This window comes from Aspergillus fischeri, genomic scaffold (assembly GCF_000149645.3).
Source record: "Aspergillus fischeri NRRL 181 1099437636244 genomic scaffold, whole genome shotgun sequence".
In the NCBI taxonomy this organism is placed as follows: Eukaryota; Fungi; Ascomycota; class Eurotiomycetes; order Eurotiales; family Aspergillaceae; genus Aspergillus; species Aspergillus fischeri.
The window spans coordinates 379,142-399,002 of record NW_001509774.1 but is presented as its reverse complement, the minus strand read 5'-3'; the positions used below and the strand labels follow the sequence as shown (position 1 = coordinate 399,002).

The following is a 19,861-nucleotide window of genomic DNA, read 5'->3' as shown; positions in this document are numbered from 1 at the left end:
GGCGTACCCTTCAAGGTGGGAATATATATCTCTCTCTGTCACCTTAGCAACTTGTACTCCATGACCAAGCAAGTATTATCCAACAACTTAAATTAATTGAAACCAGATCTTGTAACAAATTCATCGCGCTACATTGTTACAATCCACTCATCTGTATGGCGGATATATTCGCCCATTCCTTATTTCGATGGCCCTGGAGATTAGTGGCACTCATATCTGACGCGACAGAATAGCCTGTAGATCTATTTCGCAAACACGACACTTGTGGAGGGCTCGGAAAAGTCTGGTCTTCTCGTTGCTGAGCTATCTTAAATATGAGGTGTTAACATTTGAGGGATGGAAACCCTGCATATTGGTACTATTCCGCATGGTTATCAAGTTGTAAGCTCATGAAACCTGGTTCACTCTGGTACAGATAAGGAAGCCCCTTTTTCTGCTAGGGCTTCTCGTGAGTATACTCAATACAGATTGTGATAGACATCCTGTCAGAAGAGAATGGAATAGCTTGACAGGAACAGCAGCATCAGACGTGACTTGGCACAGGCGACTCTAGAACCAGATCGCTGATGTAGATTACATAAATCATCTTCCTTAGCTTATTTCCCATCATCACGCAAATGTAGAAAGTATACATAATCGGCCGTACAATCATGATTTCTTGTTTAGTAGCCGGTTCGTCACAGCGACTTCTAGAAGCATGCAATGCCCCGTCTCAGACATCGTCCCTGTCCAGAACAGTAATTGTGACTCTGGTCATTAGGGACAATATCCGACCTTGTCACTTGACTATATATCAAAAGGCTTGGCCCATAGCTCCGCCCTTCAGTGAGCCTTAACCTAACACATCGCTTGGATATGGTCATTCGTCTGCTTCTTGTAACTGCGACTCTGCTTATCACGAAGAGGCTGATATATCCGCTAGAATAATACCCTCCTATGGGTTGATAAGTTATATTTCACGGTTCTTGCGGGGAGGAGGTATCTGCCCCATTGTTAAAAGTCTCCTTTGATAGCTGTGCCGTTATACTACACAGTGTGGATACACATACACACACATATCTATAGGATAGACAGAGTCATAATGGTAGCTTCCATAATTCAGGAAAAATATTTTGGATATATATCGACCCGCAACATGGGGAATGTCATGCTCTCTCAAGGGTCTGGCTTCCTGCAAGGACAAGTCATGGACGTCGCCAACTCTTGCCGTTCTCGCCAAGCGAGCACTGGACTAGGTCATATGATGACCTTATTGATCCATGGTTGATGTGGGAATCAATCAATTAAGTTCATGGCGAGACACTGGCCCGATAGTCTCAAGCCCGAACTTTGTCGTTCCGATTGCGAAGATCGGAAGCGACAGTACGGGACAATAGACTAAAACTAGGGAGAAAAAGATACGATAGTGTGCCCTATGGTCTGATCTGTATTGCGGGTAGTTCGAGGTGCTGGTGTTGCGGGGCCCCGCAGTCGGAGGAATACGGCCATTCACATGCCCGACTGCACAGAAACAGGAAGATTCTCGGTGAATATTTCAAAGAAATTGTCGGAGTGTGTCCCGCTCCGCGAAGGCAAATGATCATTCTCGAAGCACTTTGGCAGTAGAGTTCAGCCACTAACGCCGAGACACGAGAAATGTTCCAATGGGAGAATTCTCGGCGGAAATGTTGGAGACAGACCAATCAGTTTCTCGGGACGGCGTTTTGACTATTGCCATTTCTCCGGGGCACAGTCGTATCCCCCCAGTCAGACTCAACAGAGACTGCGAGACAGACTGTCAACCCGGCCCGGCGTCGCAGAAACTGGGGGAAGCCGAACGATGGTCCCCTCTCAGGCCTCCCGCCCTCCCCCATGGGGATACACATTATCCACACCCACGGCCAGCTCTGCCCCGATCCACCTGGGAAACTCCCTCACCGGTTGTCTTGATGAGTAAAGTCGCCTTCATGGCTTTGGTTCTACTCTCTTGGCTGGATCTAGGCCTCGCGTGACGGACAGGGACTGGCAGGGCGACTGGCCGTCGTCGAGTCTACAACCTCCATCCCTCGCCAAGACTGCAGGGATTAGACTTCAGCCAAGGTGTTAGAAGCGAATATGGCTTGCTTATCGAATAAGATTCAACCAAGGAGATGGCTGTATGTTTTGCGGGCGGCGTCGATTGGTTTGCCCGATGCTGTAGTGTAACTGTCTCACTCGCTCCGGCACATAAAAGGCACCCCGTCTCCCCGCCATACCGGCATTATCTCTCCTCCAGTCGACACCTCTTCTCCATCTGCTCATAATAATACTTGCACAATGGGGTTCATGCTCAAGAAGCCAGAAGGCGTGCCAGGAAAGTCCTGGCCGGCCATTGTCATCGGTCTTTTCGTCGCCTTTGGAGGTGTTCTCTTCGGGTAGGTTCCTTCACTCGCCATTCCTCTTGCAATGATCTCTTCTGACCGATCTAGATATGACACAGGAACAATCAGCGGCATTCTTGCCATGCCCTACTGGCAAGCCCTCTTCTCCACCGGCTACCGTGACGCCACCGGACACCTCAATATTACCTCCTCTCAGTCTGCCGCCATCGTCTCCATCCTCTCTGCTGGTACATTCTTCGGTGCTCTGGGTGCTGCTCCCATGGGTGACCGGATCGGTCGTCGGTGGGGTCTGATTGCTTCGGCCCAGGTGTTTAACCTGGGAGTCGTCCTGCAGACTGCCGCCACGGGTATCCCCCTCTTCCTTGCTGGTCGCTTCTTTGCCGGTCTCGGAGTTGGTTTGATCTCTGCTTTGAGTATGTCTTCTCCCACTGCCTTACAGAACCCTGCTAATGGACAGTCCCTCTTTACCAATCTGAAACTGCCCCCAAGTGGATCCGAGGCACTATCGTCGGTGCCTACCAGCTCTCCATCACCATCGGTCTCCTGCTGGCCTCGATCGTCAACAACTCAACCCAACACCGCATGGACACCGGCAGCTACCGGATCCCCATCGCTGTCCAGTTTGCCTGGTCCATCATTCTTGTCGGCGGTATGCTGATCCTCCCTGACACGCCCCGGTACATGATCAAGAGTGGCAACATCGATGGCGCCGCCAAAGCCCTCGGCCGTCTCCGCCGCCTCCCTGCCGATGACCCGGCCGTCCGCGAGGAACTGGCCGAGATTCAGGCCAACCACGAGTACGAGCTTAGTCTCGGCAAATCCACCTACCTCGACTGCTTCAAGGGCAACTTGCTCAAGCGGCTCCTGACCGGCTGCGGCCTGCAGGCCCTGCAGCAGCTCACTGGCATCAACTTCATTTTCTACTACGGCACCCAGTTCTTCAAGAACTCCGGCTTCAAGAACTCCTTCACCATCAGTCTGATCACCAACTGCGTCAACGTCGGCTCCACCTTCCCCGGCCTCTACGCCATCGAGAAATGGGGCCGCCGCCCCGTCCTCTTCTGGGGCGCCGTCGGCATGTGCGTCTCGCAGTTCATCGTCGCCATCCTCGGCACCACCACCACCGGGCAGGACGCCGACGGCGTCATCATCGTCCACAACGAACCCGCCCAAAAGGCCGCCATCGCCTTCATCTGCTTCTACATCTTCTTCTTCGCCTCCACCTGGGGCCCCAGCGCCTGGGTCGTCACCGGCGAGATCTTCCCCCTCAAGATCCGCGCCAAGTCCCTCTCCATGACCACCGCCACCAACTGGCTGCTCAACTGGGCCATCGCCTACTCCACCCCGTATCTGGTCGACTACGGCCCGGGCAACGCCAACCTGCAGTCCAAGATCTTCTTCGTCTGGGGCGGCTGCTGCTTCCTGTGCATCTCGTTTGTGTACTTCTTGATCTACGAGACCAAGGGTCTTACCCTCGAGCAGGTGGATGAGCTGTACGCCGAGGTGAGCAGTGCCCGGCTGAGCAAGCACTGGACTCCCACCATTACCTTCCGCGAGATGCAACAGGAGAAGGCCCGGGATGCGCATTTGGAGACTGCTGAAGAGGCTGTTCCTAAGACGGCATGATGTGATACACGCTCTTGGTTATGTTGTGATGTGGAAGTGATGTAGTATATAATACGATTGTTGACGTCTATCCTGTGATAGATGGCCAACCAACCTAGATGAAGAATTCATATGTTTAATGCAGGACAGCAAGAAAGGTATAATAAAACACCAGGTTCCGCGTCGAAAGCCGTTGTGGCAAGGCTCCAAGATATCCCAACATGGTAAGAAGGAAAAGGCACATCTGAGGTCAAAATATAGCGCCCTAATGCGCAGTTGCGTGCTATATAAGTATTGTAGAGGTCAAGACCAGTGGTAGTCTATTGAAGCGTGTAACCAAGACATGTTAGACCATCTAGAAAGACTGTCAGTCATCAAATGGCCATGATTCTTCCCACGCAACCCTTTCCATTTCAGAATGTGCCAGCCGATCAATCGGCTCCGCCTTCGCTCGCTTCAAGAGCCTTTTCACTGCATCATATTGCTCCGGCCGTACAACTCCTTTGTCCGGCCACAGCTGGCCTAGCGATTGCCTCAGGTTTTGCATTAACTCCATACCTCTGATTGCGCCAGAAACATCTTCATTAATTAAAGAAACCTCATCTGCTGAGAACTGTAAAGGGAATGGCGGATAGCCAGCGGCCTGCACGGCTGGGAGGGTTGTCCACTCCTTTTCAAGATCAAGGCATCTGGATTGATATAGTGCCTCCCCATCTATAAGAAGATATGGCTGGCGAGCATGATCAAAAAGTGGTAATATTTCAGTTGACTGCCAATCTATGATGCCTAGTACCTCCGCTGGCCTTTCAGGGTGAACGAAGATATTCTCAGCATGAAGGTCAGGGTGCCATAGAAATGCGGACCTGATTGATTTATCTGTTGGTAGAAGATATTTCACAAGACGAAGGTAGTTTTGAAGAGCCGCTATCTTTTTAGAACGAGAGCGACAGTACGTGCCGGGGCCATATAGTGACAAGAAAGCCCGAGGTAATTAGGTCATATTCTGCACACAAACAATCTCCCGAAGGCCAACTGCAGACTTGTATTGCTCTGCACTACTCCCTAAAATAATTATGTAAGCAGATACCCTCAAAATGGCAGAATATGAAGCCATATAAGGGCCTCTGTCAAAGTCCTACGCTATCCTACCATCATCCAGGAATTCTCGGTCTGTTGACGGGCCAACAGCAAACCCTTGGTTTTTAGTTACTGACCCATCCCCCTTCACGAGGTCACATCTGTCAGTATTGTTAGTATCAGATGAGTAGTATACACTGCTGTATTGAGTGAAAGATATCGACATCCAGGCTTTTTGATATCCTGAAATTGTCTTCACGAGTTCAAATCTCTCCTTGATACACATCTCTGGCCAGACTTTACTGAGTTGGACGCCAGCAGCTTTTTCCATTATAATATATTCTGCGCCAACCAAGTTGTCTTCTGCTTTAGAGCTCCAAGCTCACACTTTGGGTACCGGGGTGCGTAGTTCATTTCTAACCTAGGTAGGCTATACTATTGTTCAAAAGTCTATGAGGATGCTTTCCTTTCCTCTTTCAGCCATTGCTACTTTAAGAGGGTGAGCTAGGTAAGTTAGGTGATTTACTCACGCCTTTAAGGTGATTCCTTTATCTATCTATAGTGATTTACTTAGCTCTTTAATACTAATACTTACCCTTCCTCTATATATTAATACCAGTCTTCTAGCTGCTTTACTTAGCATTAATACTATATTAACTAGGAGACTGGGAATATAGCCCTAAGAAGTTAGGGTCCCTGTATGCCCCCTAATAAAAGGCATAAAGACATCCTACCTATCCTCCTTAACTTCTCTTCTACTTCTTTTATCTTAATATCTTATATTACTTTAAAATCTGCTGCCTATTCCTTTTCTTAACCCTGCTATAAATACTATTCCCTACTAAAAACTATTTTTCCCCCTTTATATTACACTGTCTCTGTGCCATAGAAATACCTAAAGAAAGATAAAAGACTAATAGACTAGCTGTTACCTAAGCTAATAGCTATATTTAGGGAGTAAATTAAGAAAAAGACTAATATTACTATAAGACCTTCTATTTAGATAAATCAAAGATTCTCTAGGAATAAGTACTATTAGATTATATTATATTAGTACTATCTATACTTCTCTATTATATATGTCACGGGCCAGTGCCCGATATTGGTCACGTGTATCACGAGACCTTGGCTTGTTGACATGGAGAACGCGTAGGGAGAACCTCTCTTCTTCAAGCTTTTTGTACACAGTTTGTGGCCTAGTTAGATTGAATTTAAGTCTTGCTTCAGCCCTTCACAATATACTTATTTACCTTACTGAATCTTTATGTTACGGCACACTTGCAGTCGGCACAGAATGGTTGGATGAGGCTTACGAGAAAGGCAGTGCAATCTGACGTACAATCAGGCTCAAGACCAGGAGACGGTTAAGTCACGTGATGACGGTCCCTAATGCCAAGGAAAGATAACGGTCCATAAGGGACCGTGACTACATAATGCCACCATGGACCTTGGGAGAACGGTCCATAATGGGACCTCACAACAGCTTTAGGGGATGGACCGGAAAGGAGGAACTATATAAAGACACTCATTACCACTGTATCTAGGACTCTTAGTTTAGTTCCTCGCGTTCAATATTAATAACTTACTTGAGTACAAGTTCACTAGTCCGATTCGTCAGCTACTCTCTTACTATTAAGGATACGTCCTTAATAGGCCTTGCTTCTATCTTTACTGTTCATTGACCTTGTGTTACCTTTGGATTGTCCTTGATCCCAGGTTGGATCATTGTATCGTCACATCAGACATATACCCGGTTGGTATATTGACGGCTACCTGATCGGTAGGCCTCAGGCAAGTATCGGATATAGTCCAGGGACTATATCACCCCTTCCCAAAGTAGTTGACTAGCAGAAGAACAGCAGAGACGGATCCCAGGGTGTGACACTTTATCTCTTAAATATATAGGTGGGCATCCTAAGAGGATAAAAATCTCTGAGAAGGGGGCCTTTGTGAAGGATAGCCTGTGCTAGACCTAACTATAATTAAGGATTTTATATAATTTCATATTTTCTCTTATATAGAATGATCTCTCTGCGCCATATAAAGTTATCTATACTAAATTTCACTAAGTAGTTTTTTATAGGCTTTATATATCTTACTAAGTCTACTTTTAATAAGAAGGATGCTCAGGACATTTATAAGGTTTATAAATTTATATTAAAGGACTTTCTGCAGATACTGACTACAAAAAGTAGATTTTAAAATTACTTATTAAAGATAATATTATTAAGGATATAAGAAGGGTGAAGCATATATTTATATACTATAATCTTAGGAATATTCTTATCTCCCTTTAGAAGGATGATAATCCTGTTTTCATCTATCTAAGATACAGGGTTTAGTTGACTTTTATAATCCTAATCTATTACTACTCTGGAGCTTAGATTAGCATATTTATACCTAATATATTAAAGAAAGACTAGTGTAGGCTCTGATATAAAGTATTTTATAACATCTGCTAGCTAAGTTCTGTTTATTCTAATATGCCATAAAACATTGAACTTTATATATATTATAGAATAGATAGTAAGATTAAACTTCTCTTCTATCTCAGTAAGATATGGGTTAAGAATAATAATAATCCTAAGAATATAGTGTATATCACTAGCACCCTATAAAGTCTTTTAAAGCTAATATCATATATTTAGTTTTATATCATAATGAGAAAGCATGGTAAGTTATAATTTAACCCTGTGCCTTGGCTCTTAGAAATAGCAGTTTAGGATAGGGCTTTTTAATTTATTAGAAACTTTGAAAAACTGGAATCTAGATAATAATGAGCTAATTCTCCTTCTATAAAGACCATCTGTGGCTAGGGAACCTGTGTTATTGTAAGCAGGCCGGAGGTTGACTGCTCAAGGAGGTCCCTAGCCAGCAAGGTATTATTAACTAGGCTATGAGTTGCTGCTATGATTACAGAGTTCCCAGGGAGTATAGATTTACTAAGAAAAATGTATATATTATAATAATTAGAATAAACTACTTAGTTCTCCTTAAGCTATTTATTTACCTCTATTTCTACTTTATATATATACAGCTTAGGGAAACTATTATCTATATAAGGTACTAGCCCATACTAGTAGCTTACTAGAGGTTTAGTATATAATAACTCTTTAGGAAAGGTTTATCCTAAACTATACTAGTCCTAAAGCATCTATCAGAATATAATTAGAGTTGCATTTGGTCTGAGTTTAGGTGAGTCCAACTATGGTTGGAACTTGGAACCGAACCGCTGCAATTTCTAGTCCAAATTTTAGAAATTAGAACCAAACCTGACCCGTTCTAATTTGGTTCGAGTTTAACCGCAAAAAACTGCCACTAGGCCTAGATAGGCCTAGAAAGGCCTATTTAGGCCCATACTAACTAACCATGGTTAGATTTGGTTTGATTTGGTTCGAGTTTAACCACTATCATTCGGTGAATTTTAACTGTTTTGAAATTTCAAATAATCATTAACGACTATACTATCTACCATACTATCACTATACCTCCCTATTTCACCCAGCAAGACCGGAAACAGTTTAAGGCAAGAACTCTCTACATTAATTAGAATTATACTGGTTCCCCACCACCAGGTTTCCTTAACTTACGGAGCTGGACTCTCCGATTTTTCTGCCCATTAACCCTTAACTTGGGATACCCGCGTTTTATCTTACCATTTTCGTTCTTATCACCTATCTCTGCTTCATCATCGTCATTCCCTTGTTTCCGGAAGTGGTTGACGATTTGACCCTTTATCTTCTTACGGTCAATATAAACGATCAAAAGCAGAGCAATTACGTAGGTCCCAAGGCCAACTGTAACGCTTGAGATTACGAAATTGGTGACAAGCCGCGTACTGACCCCGTCTTCAGTGATCGGTGTGCTAAAAATTGCCTGTTTGAAGTCAATGGACAAGGGCTCAAGCACGCCGGAAAAAGACTTCTTACAGCTACAAAGCTAAGGGGCAGATATAAGATGGTCATAATGGTGAAGACCATGATATATCTGTTCATATTTGTGGACTTGGACGCTTCTCGAAGGGATGTGGCATTAAAGAGCTGTTCAGCTTATTAGCGTTCATTATTACTGATTTAGTCTTCATTTGAAAATGTGCACTTACCCCGTCGCGAAGGCTCCTGATGTCTTCTGTCTGGTTGTATATTCGTTGAAGTAACCGATCTGATGTCTCCTCAAAGCGAGTCATGATTTGCTCCCATGCTGCAGCTGCAGGACTTTCAATATTGTCAAGTGGAATCCTCAAATGGAAGAGACCCAAGTCAGCTAAAGCCTGAAGATCGGAGCCTGTGTCTCGGATTGTCTGTGCGAAGATCCGGAGATGTTGTAAAATGGTAAAATAGAAGTCGGATCGCGCAAATGAGCTGTCGAACATCAGATCTTCACGCATCTGACGATTGCGTAGATCGGTAACCTATGCAGTCGGGTTATTAATGAATTCAAGTTTTGGGTCGTACACTTCATAACTGACCTGGAGTCGCACGCAATTATCGATCTCGTCAAGTAGAGAGCTCCACTTCCTTTGCCACTCCTTCTGGATCATTTTGTCAATGGCAAACATAAAAATCTTGAGACCAGGTATGAAATTTCCTGTCCAGTCCGCGGTGAAGGACTGGCTTGAAAGATTCATATCAGTCTCAGGGAGTCTGCCGTCCTCAAGGATAACTAATTTCGTGCAAGGAAGGTTAACTTCCATCGTAATTATGCATAGGGAGGCACGGCCTTCTATGAAATTGATATATTTTCCGGAGGGGGTGTGTATAGTCCCACGTTCACGCTCAATGCGAAGACCTGGACGGGGACCCCTCATGCTGAACATCGGGTCTTGAGCGCTTTCCTCAGGATAAAAGAAACGAATATGATGCTGAAGAATGCGACAGTAACTCCGGCTGGGGGCACTCGATGAGGCCCACCTAGCTTCTTCAGGCCTGAACTTTATTAAAGTCCAAGGTGCAGTGAAACGCCGAAGAAACTGAAAAGTAGAGGGGTTAGGTGGTATCAACTCTGTTGTTGTCGGAGTATGAAGCATTGCTAAGATATGTGCTGCACACTTGAAATCTAGGGTCTTGTAGCGCCGAAACTCAGAAAGTTGCCTATACATATTCCTATCAGATACGCAAGAGCTGCTATTAACGACTCTGACTCACCAAACTTGAGTTTTCACTGGGGGTAAATCCCACGATGGCAGATACACGTTGTAAGAGATGTGGAGATTGTCTGCCGGCTGGCCCGCTGAAACAGAAAAGGACAGGTTTTCGCGATTTTGGCTGCTCAGAAGGATGCGTGATGTATGTTGTAATAGCCATTCGCCCTTTTTGCTGCGGTTATCTTCGTAGTAGAGTGATACGGAAGCAGCACAAACACTGCTATCCCGGAAATCCCATGTGACTCGCTGCCACTTTATATTGTCAGAGTAACTCTGTAAGGCGACAGTGACACCCGAAACACTAGCCAGCCACTTCTCTTTGGCCTTTTGTAGCAACGTTGCTTTCACTATAGGAACCTCAATCGGCCGAGAATCGCCACGTTCTATTGTGTTTACTTCCACTCCTGTTCTCGTAGGGCTTTTGTGAGTCTGTGGAGTCGGATTGAGAACCACTGCGAGTCCGCTGAAAACATCAGGATTGCGGCAGTAGTCAGACCAAGTGTCATTCTTCCTCTTGAGATCAATCAGCTCGGTTGAACCCCCCAAAATTGCTAAAAAATACCGGGAAATGCTTTCCAAATGTTCTCCAGTCAGGTGCGGTAAATCATGAAGTCCTTGTGGCATTCCCTCCAGTCTTGAATTCAACTCGTATTCCCTCCACACTCTTTCTTGCCTTTGAAGATCCTTCTCCTTGTCCGCCGCGTGCTCCTGTGCTTGAAGCCGAGCGAGGCCAAGCTTAATACACTTATTCAACTCCCTCATCTCAAAAACCAGATCGGTGAGTTCTGGTTGAGCGGCGTCCGGCTCCCATCCTCCATCAAAGATAGACCGCTCCGAATCTTGGTAACTGATTGCATCGTGATGGTCGACAGATGCTTCGCATTCCTCATGTTCGGACTTGGCGACAGCCGACATACTCGGTAAATCCTAATAATTCCCAGATAGTCACAAGGGAGTTCCAATTTCGTCCCGGGAGCTTTCTTTTGATTCCATGGTACCTGGCTATCAGGAGCTTCCTTACCATGGAATGGTGTCGCTTATATATTAGCAGTCCATCCCGAGTCTGACTGAGCTGGCGATAAGCATGACGGGAGCTGTGGTCGCAACTGTGATGCATTTGGCAAAGGACTCTAACTTAATTGGGTTTAAAAAGGAAGATCCGCCAATAGGCAGATGACAAGTCAGCAAAAAAAAAGGCGAGGGTGTTTGGTGCCCCGTCATCATTGGTCAACTGGGTACAGGGAGGGTAGGGGGCTGTGGGGCTCCACAGGCAGATGAGTAAACTTCGTGTATCCGCTGGGAAATATGCTCTCGCCTTGTGATGGAGGGTGTCACCCGCGCGGCAAGTGAGTTAGGACGCATTAGACTCCCAGCCAACAGGAGAACTATGAGGTAAAATTAGCATGAACAGCATGAAAAGAAGCAGCTGTGAGATTGAATGTTTAATCCACTCACCGTCCCTGCAGCCTGACTCTATTGTGGACACATCAAACACTTCCCTCAGTGGCGCTCCAACTAGGCCTGGACACACTACTGTCCAGGAATCATATCTTGAAGAACTATCTCCTAGCCCTCTACTGCATTACGATCATTGAGTGAGGCGGATTGTGCACCAACTTATGGAAGCACGGACCAAAGTGAACCATGAAACTGTCTCTGCCGCTACTGTGGTTGAGTCGCAGCGAGGTCGCACAGGAGCTCGTGCGGGTTGTGAGGGAGGCAGGTGGGGGTGCTGAAGTCACAAAGGTTGCGGAGGCCGTGCAGATGGTAGTGGATTACTTGGTACTGGCGATTAAGGGGGTAGCAGAGGACCCATCCTATGGGAAAGGAATGCCAGGGGTCCTAGTGTGGACGTTCAGGGAAGTGCTGCCGGATATCAAAAGGCACCAGAAGGAGCAGCACAGTTCGTTAAAGATGTAACTGCTTCTCTTGAGAAAGAACTGGAGGATGCAAAAGATACTGCGTGGAAGCCATTCCAGGGGACAGCAGAGGACGCAGTATTAAAAGCCAGGAATGTGGTGGGGGTCATCACCAGCCTGGTAGCGCGTATCAAGACATTAGCAGTGGCGGAAGGACAAGTCATAATCAATAACGCAGTAGAGCAGGTTGACAAAGTAATGCAGACGGCAGTGCAGGATGCAACATGGGCTATCAAGCATAAAGCAACAGAGAAGGCACAGGACTCCGCACAGGATGTTAAGGAAGCAGTGCACTAGGCGGTACAAAATGTCAAGAATGCAGAACAGGAGGTTCAGAAGGCAGTCCAGGATGCAGTACCAGATATCAAACAGACAGCAAAGAGGAAAGTAGAACGGGCTGCAAATGCTATGGCGTGGCAGGAACAAAGGGGAGGAGCAGAGCCGAATGAAGACGATGTTAAGAAGGCCGCGCAGGATGCAGTGCAAGGGGCAGTGCAAGATGCAACACAGTCAATTCAGACTATCGCAGATGCGGTATCATGCTGATTTTCAGACCACGTGTTTGAAAGCATCATCCCTTGAGTTTCCTCAATGCACTCTATCAACAAGTATCCAGCCTCACTCACACCATCCAGAGAGGGATTTGATTATGTTTAGACAGCGAACATAGTACAATAGGACTGGCAAACCCAGCCATTGCAGTAATCAACAGCAGATGGACTGAAAACAACAGCTAAAGAAAGGAATGTATTCAATTCAAGTATACTAAAGTGTAAGGATTAGCCATCAGGTATTTACCAAGAATATATAGTTTCATATAGTTTCACCAGTTGACATAGCAAAGCCATACAGTCATAGGATTAGAACATCTGGACAGTTCTATTAGAGCCATGCATAAGCACCAGCTTCGCATTAGATTTTTTCATCCCCATTTCCAGGCCGGAAACCCTCACCAACGCGATACAGGAGAGGAAATTAGAGTATAACACATTATCCCGGCTGCTATCATGACTTCTACTTATCAATAGTAACAGGGACACAAACATTAAAGCTGCCGCGGAACCAGTCCTCTATGTTTGTAACATGGCACATATCAGCTAATTTAATACCCAGATGATAAAAATAACAGCTTTCATCTACTCTTGTCTATCATTAAGATAGGAGAAGAAGCAGCACTGCTGATCAAGATATCCTAGCTAATAAAGGATGTTTACTTCCCGTTCCTTGGCAAGGGAGTAAGTAATTTCTTCTTTAAGGAGTCAACACATTTCCATTATGATAACAAGGTAGGCCGAAGTCCTGCTAAGTTATGTTTATATCACTTTACATTTATAGGTTGATGAATAAATAGATAGTAATGCTGGGGGGAGCCCAGCCCCTGACAAGTCTAGAAAAAGGGAGCCGCAAAGCGAGGCTACCAGTCTTATCATAGATGAGTTGGCCTTCTTTAGGGCGGACAAGCATTTCGCCGAAATTTTGCCATGACAAGGCTGGGTACAGATGCCCATTTCAATCATCATGGAAGGATTCTACTGATACGCTCCATCTTCAAGCATATGTACTGAGACACGGCACAAATTTGGACTGAGTCAGATTATCTGTTTTTCCCAGTCCAAGCGTCTCTCACTGTAGGTAAGGCAGTAGTAGCTCGATTCAGGTTCCAATTTAGCCTCCCACTTATTGCGACAAACAGGACATCTGTATCACTTAGATACTTCCAAAGCTTTAAGGTCAAAATGCACATCCAATGTCCGCGAAATATGATCCACAAGTCTTCGGCAAGAACCACAGGGCTTCAAGCTAATAATAATTTGGCCGAACCAATTCCTCTCTTAAAGCATAAATAGTTGAGGAAAGTCGTCCTGTACTGTTTCGCCATCATGGTAGTCTCTGAATAAGTAGTTACGACGAATGAAGAAGCACATTAGCTGGGCTTCGGCATGAGAGTCGTAATAACTGCCCAGTAAGTGTCTATCATAGATGCTGCAAGGATCGAATTTGAACCCAATTAAACATCCAAATTCAAGGACTGCAGGCACCCAGTATGCGGCATCGAGCATATGGAACCCAGCTTCAGGAAGTGCAAGCTCATTGGCACCGGCTCCTGACCAGCCACTTCTAGCTCCGACCACAGGCCTCGCTGAGGAAGAGATATATTTGGCATGCGCGGAAAGATATATAGATCCCTTATTTGCAAACCTGAAATACCTGTGCGTCTTGACTGAACATGGAATGCTATTCTTGAGGAAGCTAATTTTAGAACTGTTCCACAAGTTTCAAATCATGAAGACCTGAAGTATTCATGGCAGTGCTGCCCTAGGCAGGATAGACAACCATGTGACTTGCAGTTGCTGTTTCCATGTCAATCACCCATCAACCCAACCTTCAATGATTCTTGCTTCCATTTCCATCGATGTGAAGAGAAGCTGTTGGACACCAAGGCCATATGAACATATTATGCAACATAGATAAAGTCAACAAGATACAAAGTCTAGAAAGACGTGATGTTATTGCTTCCCTCTTCGAAACACTGCCCATCAAACCCAGTTAACGAATATGGACGCCTGCTGGCCAAGGAAAGCCATATCTGCATAGGGTGAGTCGTTACCATAGCTACGTAGATGAATAGATTGGCCACATAACCCATATAGCTAATCAAATACGTCTGTTCTCTAGATTGAGTCACACCTCGTATTCACGCAGCCGAGGCCAATGATTTTTAAGACTCGAAAGCCAGCTGGAACAATCCAGGGAACCGTTGACTCTGGGGTTCCCAACCACCACTCAACGATTAAATATAAACCTCTGAAGATACGAGCTGCCGATAAATAGTCAACTGTCCCCCCGCATCCAAACACAAGCAATATCAACCACAATGTCAGATCAAAAATCCTACACCGCAAGCTGCCACTGCGGCGCCGTCAAACTCTCCTTCTCTACCTCCCCTCCAATCGAAGAAACGGACGTCGTCTCATGCAACTGTACAATTCCCTCTCTTCCAATCATCACCTCGGCTGACAGACCCAGGCTCCATCTGCCATATCAACGGCTACATGCTCACCTACGTCCCTACCTCAAAGATAACGTTTGAGATGGACAAGGATGCAGTAACGGTATAGCCTCCATTCTTGGCGCCTGTAAGGTGGACTAATACAGGCAGGAATACCGTTTCGCATCACGCAATTATCCGCATTACTTCTGTCGGACCTGTGGGACGAGCGTGTATGCTCAGTCCGCCCTTCCTGGTGAGGAGCAGCCTACGGCGATTAATGTAAGTGTATTCCTGGCCGCGATGGGAGGCATTGCTGAGTCTGTAGGTACGCGCGATTCATGGGGTTGATATTAAAGCGTTGAAGGTTTATGAGCACGATGGGAAGAACATGTAATTTTGGGTCATATTTTCAAGCATATCGTTTATCATGGTTATTTGGACGCGGATCGTGGTTTGTTTATGGTAAGGGGAAGAGATGGGTGTTCTGTGGCGTGGACGAGTTATTCATGGGAGTTTGCTAATTATTCAACGATGAGCTATCATATCATATTGCTACTCGTAATTCTTCTCATCCGTCATAAACTCCTCGTCATTCAGATATCTGAACCGCCACCAGAAGACAACAGTCTGCACAGCCAACGCAATACCCGGCGCGGCCCAGATCCAAATCAGCCACGGGTCCCTCGTCGCCGGAATCAGTATCTCTCCCAGCGCACTGGAGAGCGCATTCATAAACAGAAACACAGCCATGACTAGGCCGCGCATACTCGGCGGCGCGCGCGAATACGCCAGCCCATACGCCGTCACATTGCAGAAACACTCCGACAGCGCACCCAGCACCGTGTTCGGGATCTGCCACCAGATGCTCAGTGGGCTGACGCCGTCGCAAGTTGAGGCCTGGTAGCCGCAAGGTGAGGTCTCGTACACGTGCCACTGGACTATCGCTCCGATTACGCTGGAGATGGTTGCGAGGAGGAATCCGAACGCGATCCGGCTTGCGGGGCCGAAGGAGATCCTGTAACGCGCGAGAGTGGGGTAGACGACGTGGCTGAGGAGTGGAATCGTGACAATGATTGTCAAGGCGCTGAAATTGTTGAGGAGATCGTTGGGGGCGCCGTTGGTAGTCATCGAGGCACCTTGATTAGTGGAGACGGAGCCGATGCCGCCGTCGTTCAGGATCCAGAGGGGGAAGTAGAAGAAGACTTCAGTGGCCACTGTGCGACTCTGATTGTTAGAGTAGTTTGTGAAAGGGCTAGGAGTTGACTCACCTAACGTCCGTCGAACATCGTCCACAAGCTTATCGTCCCAATCTACCTCGATCCCCTCCGCGGCGAGCGCGCTAGGCTTGGCGACGTCAAAGAAATTCTTCTTCCAAACGCGGTATTTGTTGCGTCGGAGAGCGGTCGAGATAATCTTCGCGGCCTTGGTAAGATCAGAACTGCCGCTCGGGGGCTGCTTGTACGTCCTCTTATAGACCAACGCCAACACAACCGGGAGGAGGAAGTATATCGCTCCAGCCAGCACCCACGACAACCAAAACCCAACATATTTCTCCGCGTATGCAGTGGGAAGCATATAGAATGCCCCAACATTCACGAACCCATAGAATATCAGCATCGTCCGCGTGGTGGTCAACTCCGGATCGACAATGACTTTCTCTCCTGTCTTCAGAACCTTAGTGTACTGCTTCTTCTGGCGATTCTGGTCGAGGATCGTGGGTGCGATGTTGGGCTTGAAGATCCCGGCCCCAAGCGCCAGAAGGAGAAGGCCGATTATAAACGGAGGGGCAGCGTGCGCTGGGCCTTTTTGAAGGATGGAGGGTATGGCGCCGATGATCTGGATTATATGTGCGATACCGCATATTGCTACGCCAACGCAGATTGCCTTGTACCGGCCCACATAGACGTCGGCCCACCTATGCTGTCAGAAGAGTTTACCAAATGAGGATCAACTTACCATCCGCCGAGAATAGGCAGGACATAAGCCAAGAAGGCAAACAGGAGGACTAGTCCTGAGCTAGCCTGCAGGCCCATCCCCAAAGCACCGGCCGTCTCCTGTGTTCCCCTCGGGGGAGCGCCGGCTCCATTTCCACCTGCCTTCAGTTAGCTTTTGTTATTAAGATTAACACGGGGAGTATACCCTTTGGAAGAGGAAATTGGATGAAATTCGAAAAGATATTCTTGGCGCCATAGTAGGATGCACGCTCCGCGAATTCGACAATACACAGCGAGAACGACACCAGAGGGAGGGACGCGGGGACTTTGCGCAGGGAGGTCTTTTCTTCTTCCGTGGGAATAGGGTAGTCGTCTGTTTCGGTAGATGTGGCTGTGATTTCGTAGTCATGCTTTTCGAGGCCGCCTTTGGCGTTGATCGAACCGGAGGTTATCGTGTTGCCGGTAATGGAATCACCTGGTGGAGCTGGTATTGTCAGTATAGCTAGGCAACGGGTCGGACGAACATACACATCTTGATGTGCGATGAGACTGGTTGACGGTTCCAGACGAGGAGAAGGATGGTTTCCTTTTATCGACGCTCGCCTGGTCGCGCCATCGAGATCTGTTCTTTGCGTTTTGGCAAAGGACGGACTCCGTCGGTAACATGGTCATGCAACATGCACTGGCATTTAGCCAGGAAGCGACAAGTGAGGTTCATTGGACACAACCATTTGAGGGATGTGTATGCAATGTAACCTCGGGCGCGATTTGTTGCTTAGCCGTGCTTATCGGGGATAGGCTGCAAGCTGAAGCACCTTGATCAATTCGAGTCCACTATCACGCCATCAGGTTTATCCGGTATTTGTTCTGTCAACAAGCTAGCATCTCAGTTTACCCTGTGTAAGGATTGCTGGTCCTGGAACCTTCTGGATGCTTTCGCCATTTCTTTGTGTCAGTGCTTCATCGTGTATGTCAAACGTGAAATCGCCGAGTTGGTAGGAGAAAACGTGTACCCACGTGTCACGAAAGATTTAGGCACTATATGAGGCCAGTTCTGGATAAAATACTTATGTACAACTCCTTGCGTTGACCTCGTGGCGATTCAAGGTTAAGAGGAAAAGAACTACTGTGGTTCAGAGATCAAATATATCGGCTAACTTCCCAGGGACCTAATTTGATCAATAAACATACTGGGCCGTACGATGTTCATAAGGCTGGAATGACACCTTGAGGATGGTGCTCAATACCAATAACGTGAGCCTATTGAGAATAGTTAGTTTCCACACATACTACACTGTTGAGAAACTTGACGTATTGTGGTCCCTGGTAGAAAGTCGCCAGCCCCTAGATTCTTGAGTGTGCAAAATCAGCATGGCGCTGTGTCGGAGTTGCTCTTCATGATTGCATGTACGCTCTTATCTCCTGATCCTGGGTTGTCCATAGGGACTGCCACCGATGTTGCTCACGTCAGCTAGGCCTGCTACCAGAGCTACATACAGCTTTCGTTGCGTGAGTCTAGATATAGGACCAGATGGCATAGCTGCGTTTATAATTTGGGCAATTGTGCATATGTTCCATTACTATTTGGATGAATGTTGGTTATGGCGAAAGAAAACAAAGGAAAGAAATGAAAGAGAAGAAAAGAGGAGGATAAATACTCCTTCTTATCTCCTAGCTTTGCTCAACGAACATTCACCATCGTTCAGCACATCCCCTAAAAGGGCATGGTAAGGCCATATCAAACAAAACAGCCAAATCTGCGGCCTGGCGGAGAAAAAGTCCGTTGATTCGAGGCCATGTGGCCACTGGATCAAAGGCAGTTGTAAGTCGCCAGCATCCAGCGCAGCTAGGAACCGGAAGTGAAGGGACATGACGCTCCCGCTACTGGTAATGGGTAATGATGAGAAATAATTAGGTAATTCTCAGGTGTGATTGGGCAAGTCGTGTAAATTAATCAGTCTCGTTCACTGGAAAGTCCTTGTCCATTCACCAGTGCGGAAAGTGACAGTCAATCGTCTCCATGTTCTATGGGAGCACCGATCGCCCGGCCACCGCGATAACCGCGTTTGGTTTTCTTTGACCAGGGTCGAGTGTATCCGGTATTGCGAGTGTAATGCGGTTTCGTACGGGCAAGAAATGTGAGGCTAGTCAAGGGAAAGGTGGGTAATAGTGTCGTCTGGACTCAATCAGACTGCGGATCCGTGTTTTCTCTCTAGTCTGGGTCAAAATGCCTCATGGACCGTTCCTAGCCGGGTTCGAGTAAGACAGACAACTGGGATAGCAAAATGCCCAGAACCCTGCCCAAAGATAGCTCCCGGAAATATTGAATATCGCCCTGTCATATTCAGTCCTCATAGGTCCACACTTTCGCAGGGCTGGCCTGAATTTTGACTAAGCGCTGGCGTCGGTTCTCGACGGTGGGTCATTCAGTTCTTGAGCTCAATTCACTATTCCATATTCTCCTGTAACAGATTTTAAGATTTGTCCTTCATGCGGGGTTTGCGGCGAGCTCTATCCGTAACCCCAGTCCATCCGGCAACATACCGGCGTAGGAACGAGCGAAGAAAGAGCTACCCCGCATTCCCTGCTTGATAAACTGAATGAAAGTCTACACCATTTCAATCTTGTTACTTTGCAGCAACGCCAGCACAGCCTTTATAAATCAACATGCAAAGATATACAACCACACGCCGTACACAATTCTCGAGCTGCGATGAATGTCGCCGGTTGCGAGTGAGGTGTGACGCCACGAGCCGAAGCAATGATGCCGAAGGGTCGCTGGACCCCTGCACCCGATGTCTGAAGCGACATAAAGAATGCACGTTTAAGGT

The 19,861-nt window shown here is 46.8% G+C and overlaps 6 protein-coding genes across 6 annotated transcripts; 3 read left to right on the top strand and 3 right to left on the bottom strand.

Moving 5' to 3' along the window:
- Positions 1-2,295: 2,295 nt before the first annotated feature.
- Positions 2,296-3,986, top strand: NFIA_044870 (sugar porter family MFS transporter; the record flags this gene model as incomplete). The annotated part of the gene is made up of 3 exons (XM_001267564.1): positions 2,296-2,393; positions 2,448-2,773; positions 2,818-3,986. 3 exons carry the CDS (start codon positions 2,296-2,298, stop codon positions 3,984-3,986), a joined length of 1,593 nt encoding a protein of 530 aa, XP_001267565.1.
- Positions 3,987-8,818: 4,832 nt separating this feature from the next.
- NFIA_044860 (uncharacterized protein) lies at positions 8,819-9,582 on the bottom strand (the record flags this gene model as incomplete). The annotated part of the gene is made up of 4 exons (XM_001267563.1): positions 8,819-8,839; positions 8,972-9,082; positions 9,145-9,453; positions 9,511-9,582. 4 exons carry the CDS (start codon positions 9,580-9,582, stop codon positions 8,819-8,821), a joined length of 513 nt encoding a protein of 170 aa, XP_001267564.1.
- Positions 9,583-10,182: 600 nt separating this feature from the next.
- NFIA_044850 (uncharacterized protein) lies at positions 10,183-11,100 on the bottom strand (the record flags this gene model as incomplete). Its single annotated transcript, XM_001267562.1, has 1 exon — positions 10,183-11,100. The coding sequence occupies one exon, from the start codon at positions 11,098-11,100 to the stop codon at positions 10,183-10,185; it is 918 nt and encodes a 305-aa protein (XP_001267563.1).
- A 729-nt stretch (positions 11,101-11,829) lies between these two features.
- On the top strand, positions 11,830-12,401 carry NFIA_044840 (uncharacterized protein; the record flags this gene model as incomplete). The annotated part of the gene is made up of 2 exons (XM_001267561.1): positions 11,830-12,088; positions 12,124-12,401. 2 exons carry the CDS (start codon positions 11,830-11,832, stop codon positions 12,399-12,401), a joined length of 537 nt encoding a protein of 178 aa, XP_001267562.1.
- Positions 12,402-14,979: 2,578 nt separating this feature from the next.
- On the top strand, positions 14,980-15,223 carry NFIA_044830 (uncharacterized protein; the record flags this gene model as incomplete). The annotated part of the gene is made up of 2 exons (XM_001267560.1): positions 14,980-15,085; positions 15,132-15,223. 2 exons carry the CDS (start codon positions 14,980-14,982, stop codon positions 15,221-15,223), a joined length of 198 nt encoding a protein of 65 aa, XP_001267561.1.
- A 425-nt stretch (positions 15,224-15,648) lies between these two features.
- Positions 15,649-17,696, bottom strand: NFIA_044820 (putative MFS peptide transporter; the record flags this gene model as incomplete). Its single annotated transcript, XM_001267559.1, has 5 exons — positions 15,649-16,310; positions 16,365-17,011; positions 17,053-17,188; positions 17,236-17,514; positions 17,561-17,696. The coding sequence occupies 5 exons, from the start codon at positions 17,694-17,696 to the stop codon at positions 15,649-15,651; spliced, it is 1,860 nt and encodes a 619-aa protein (XP_001267560.1).
- Between the last annotated feature and the right edge of the window lie 2,165 nt (positions 17,697-19,861).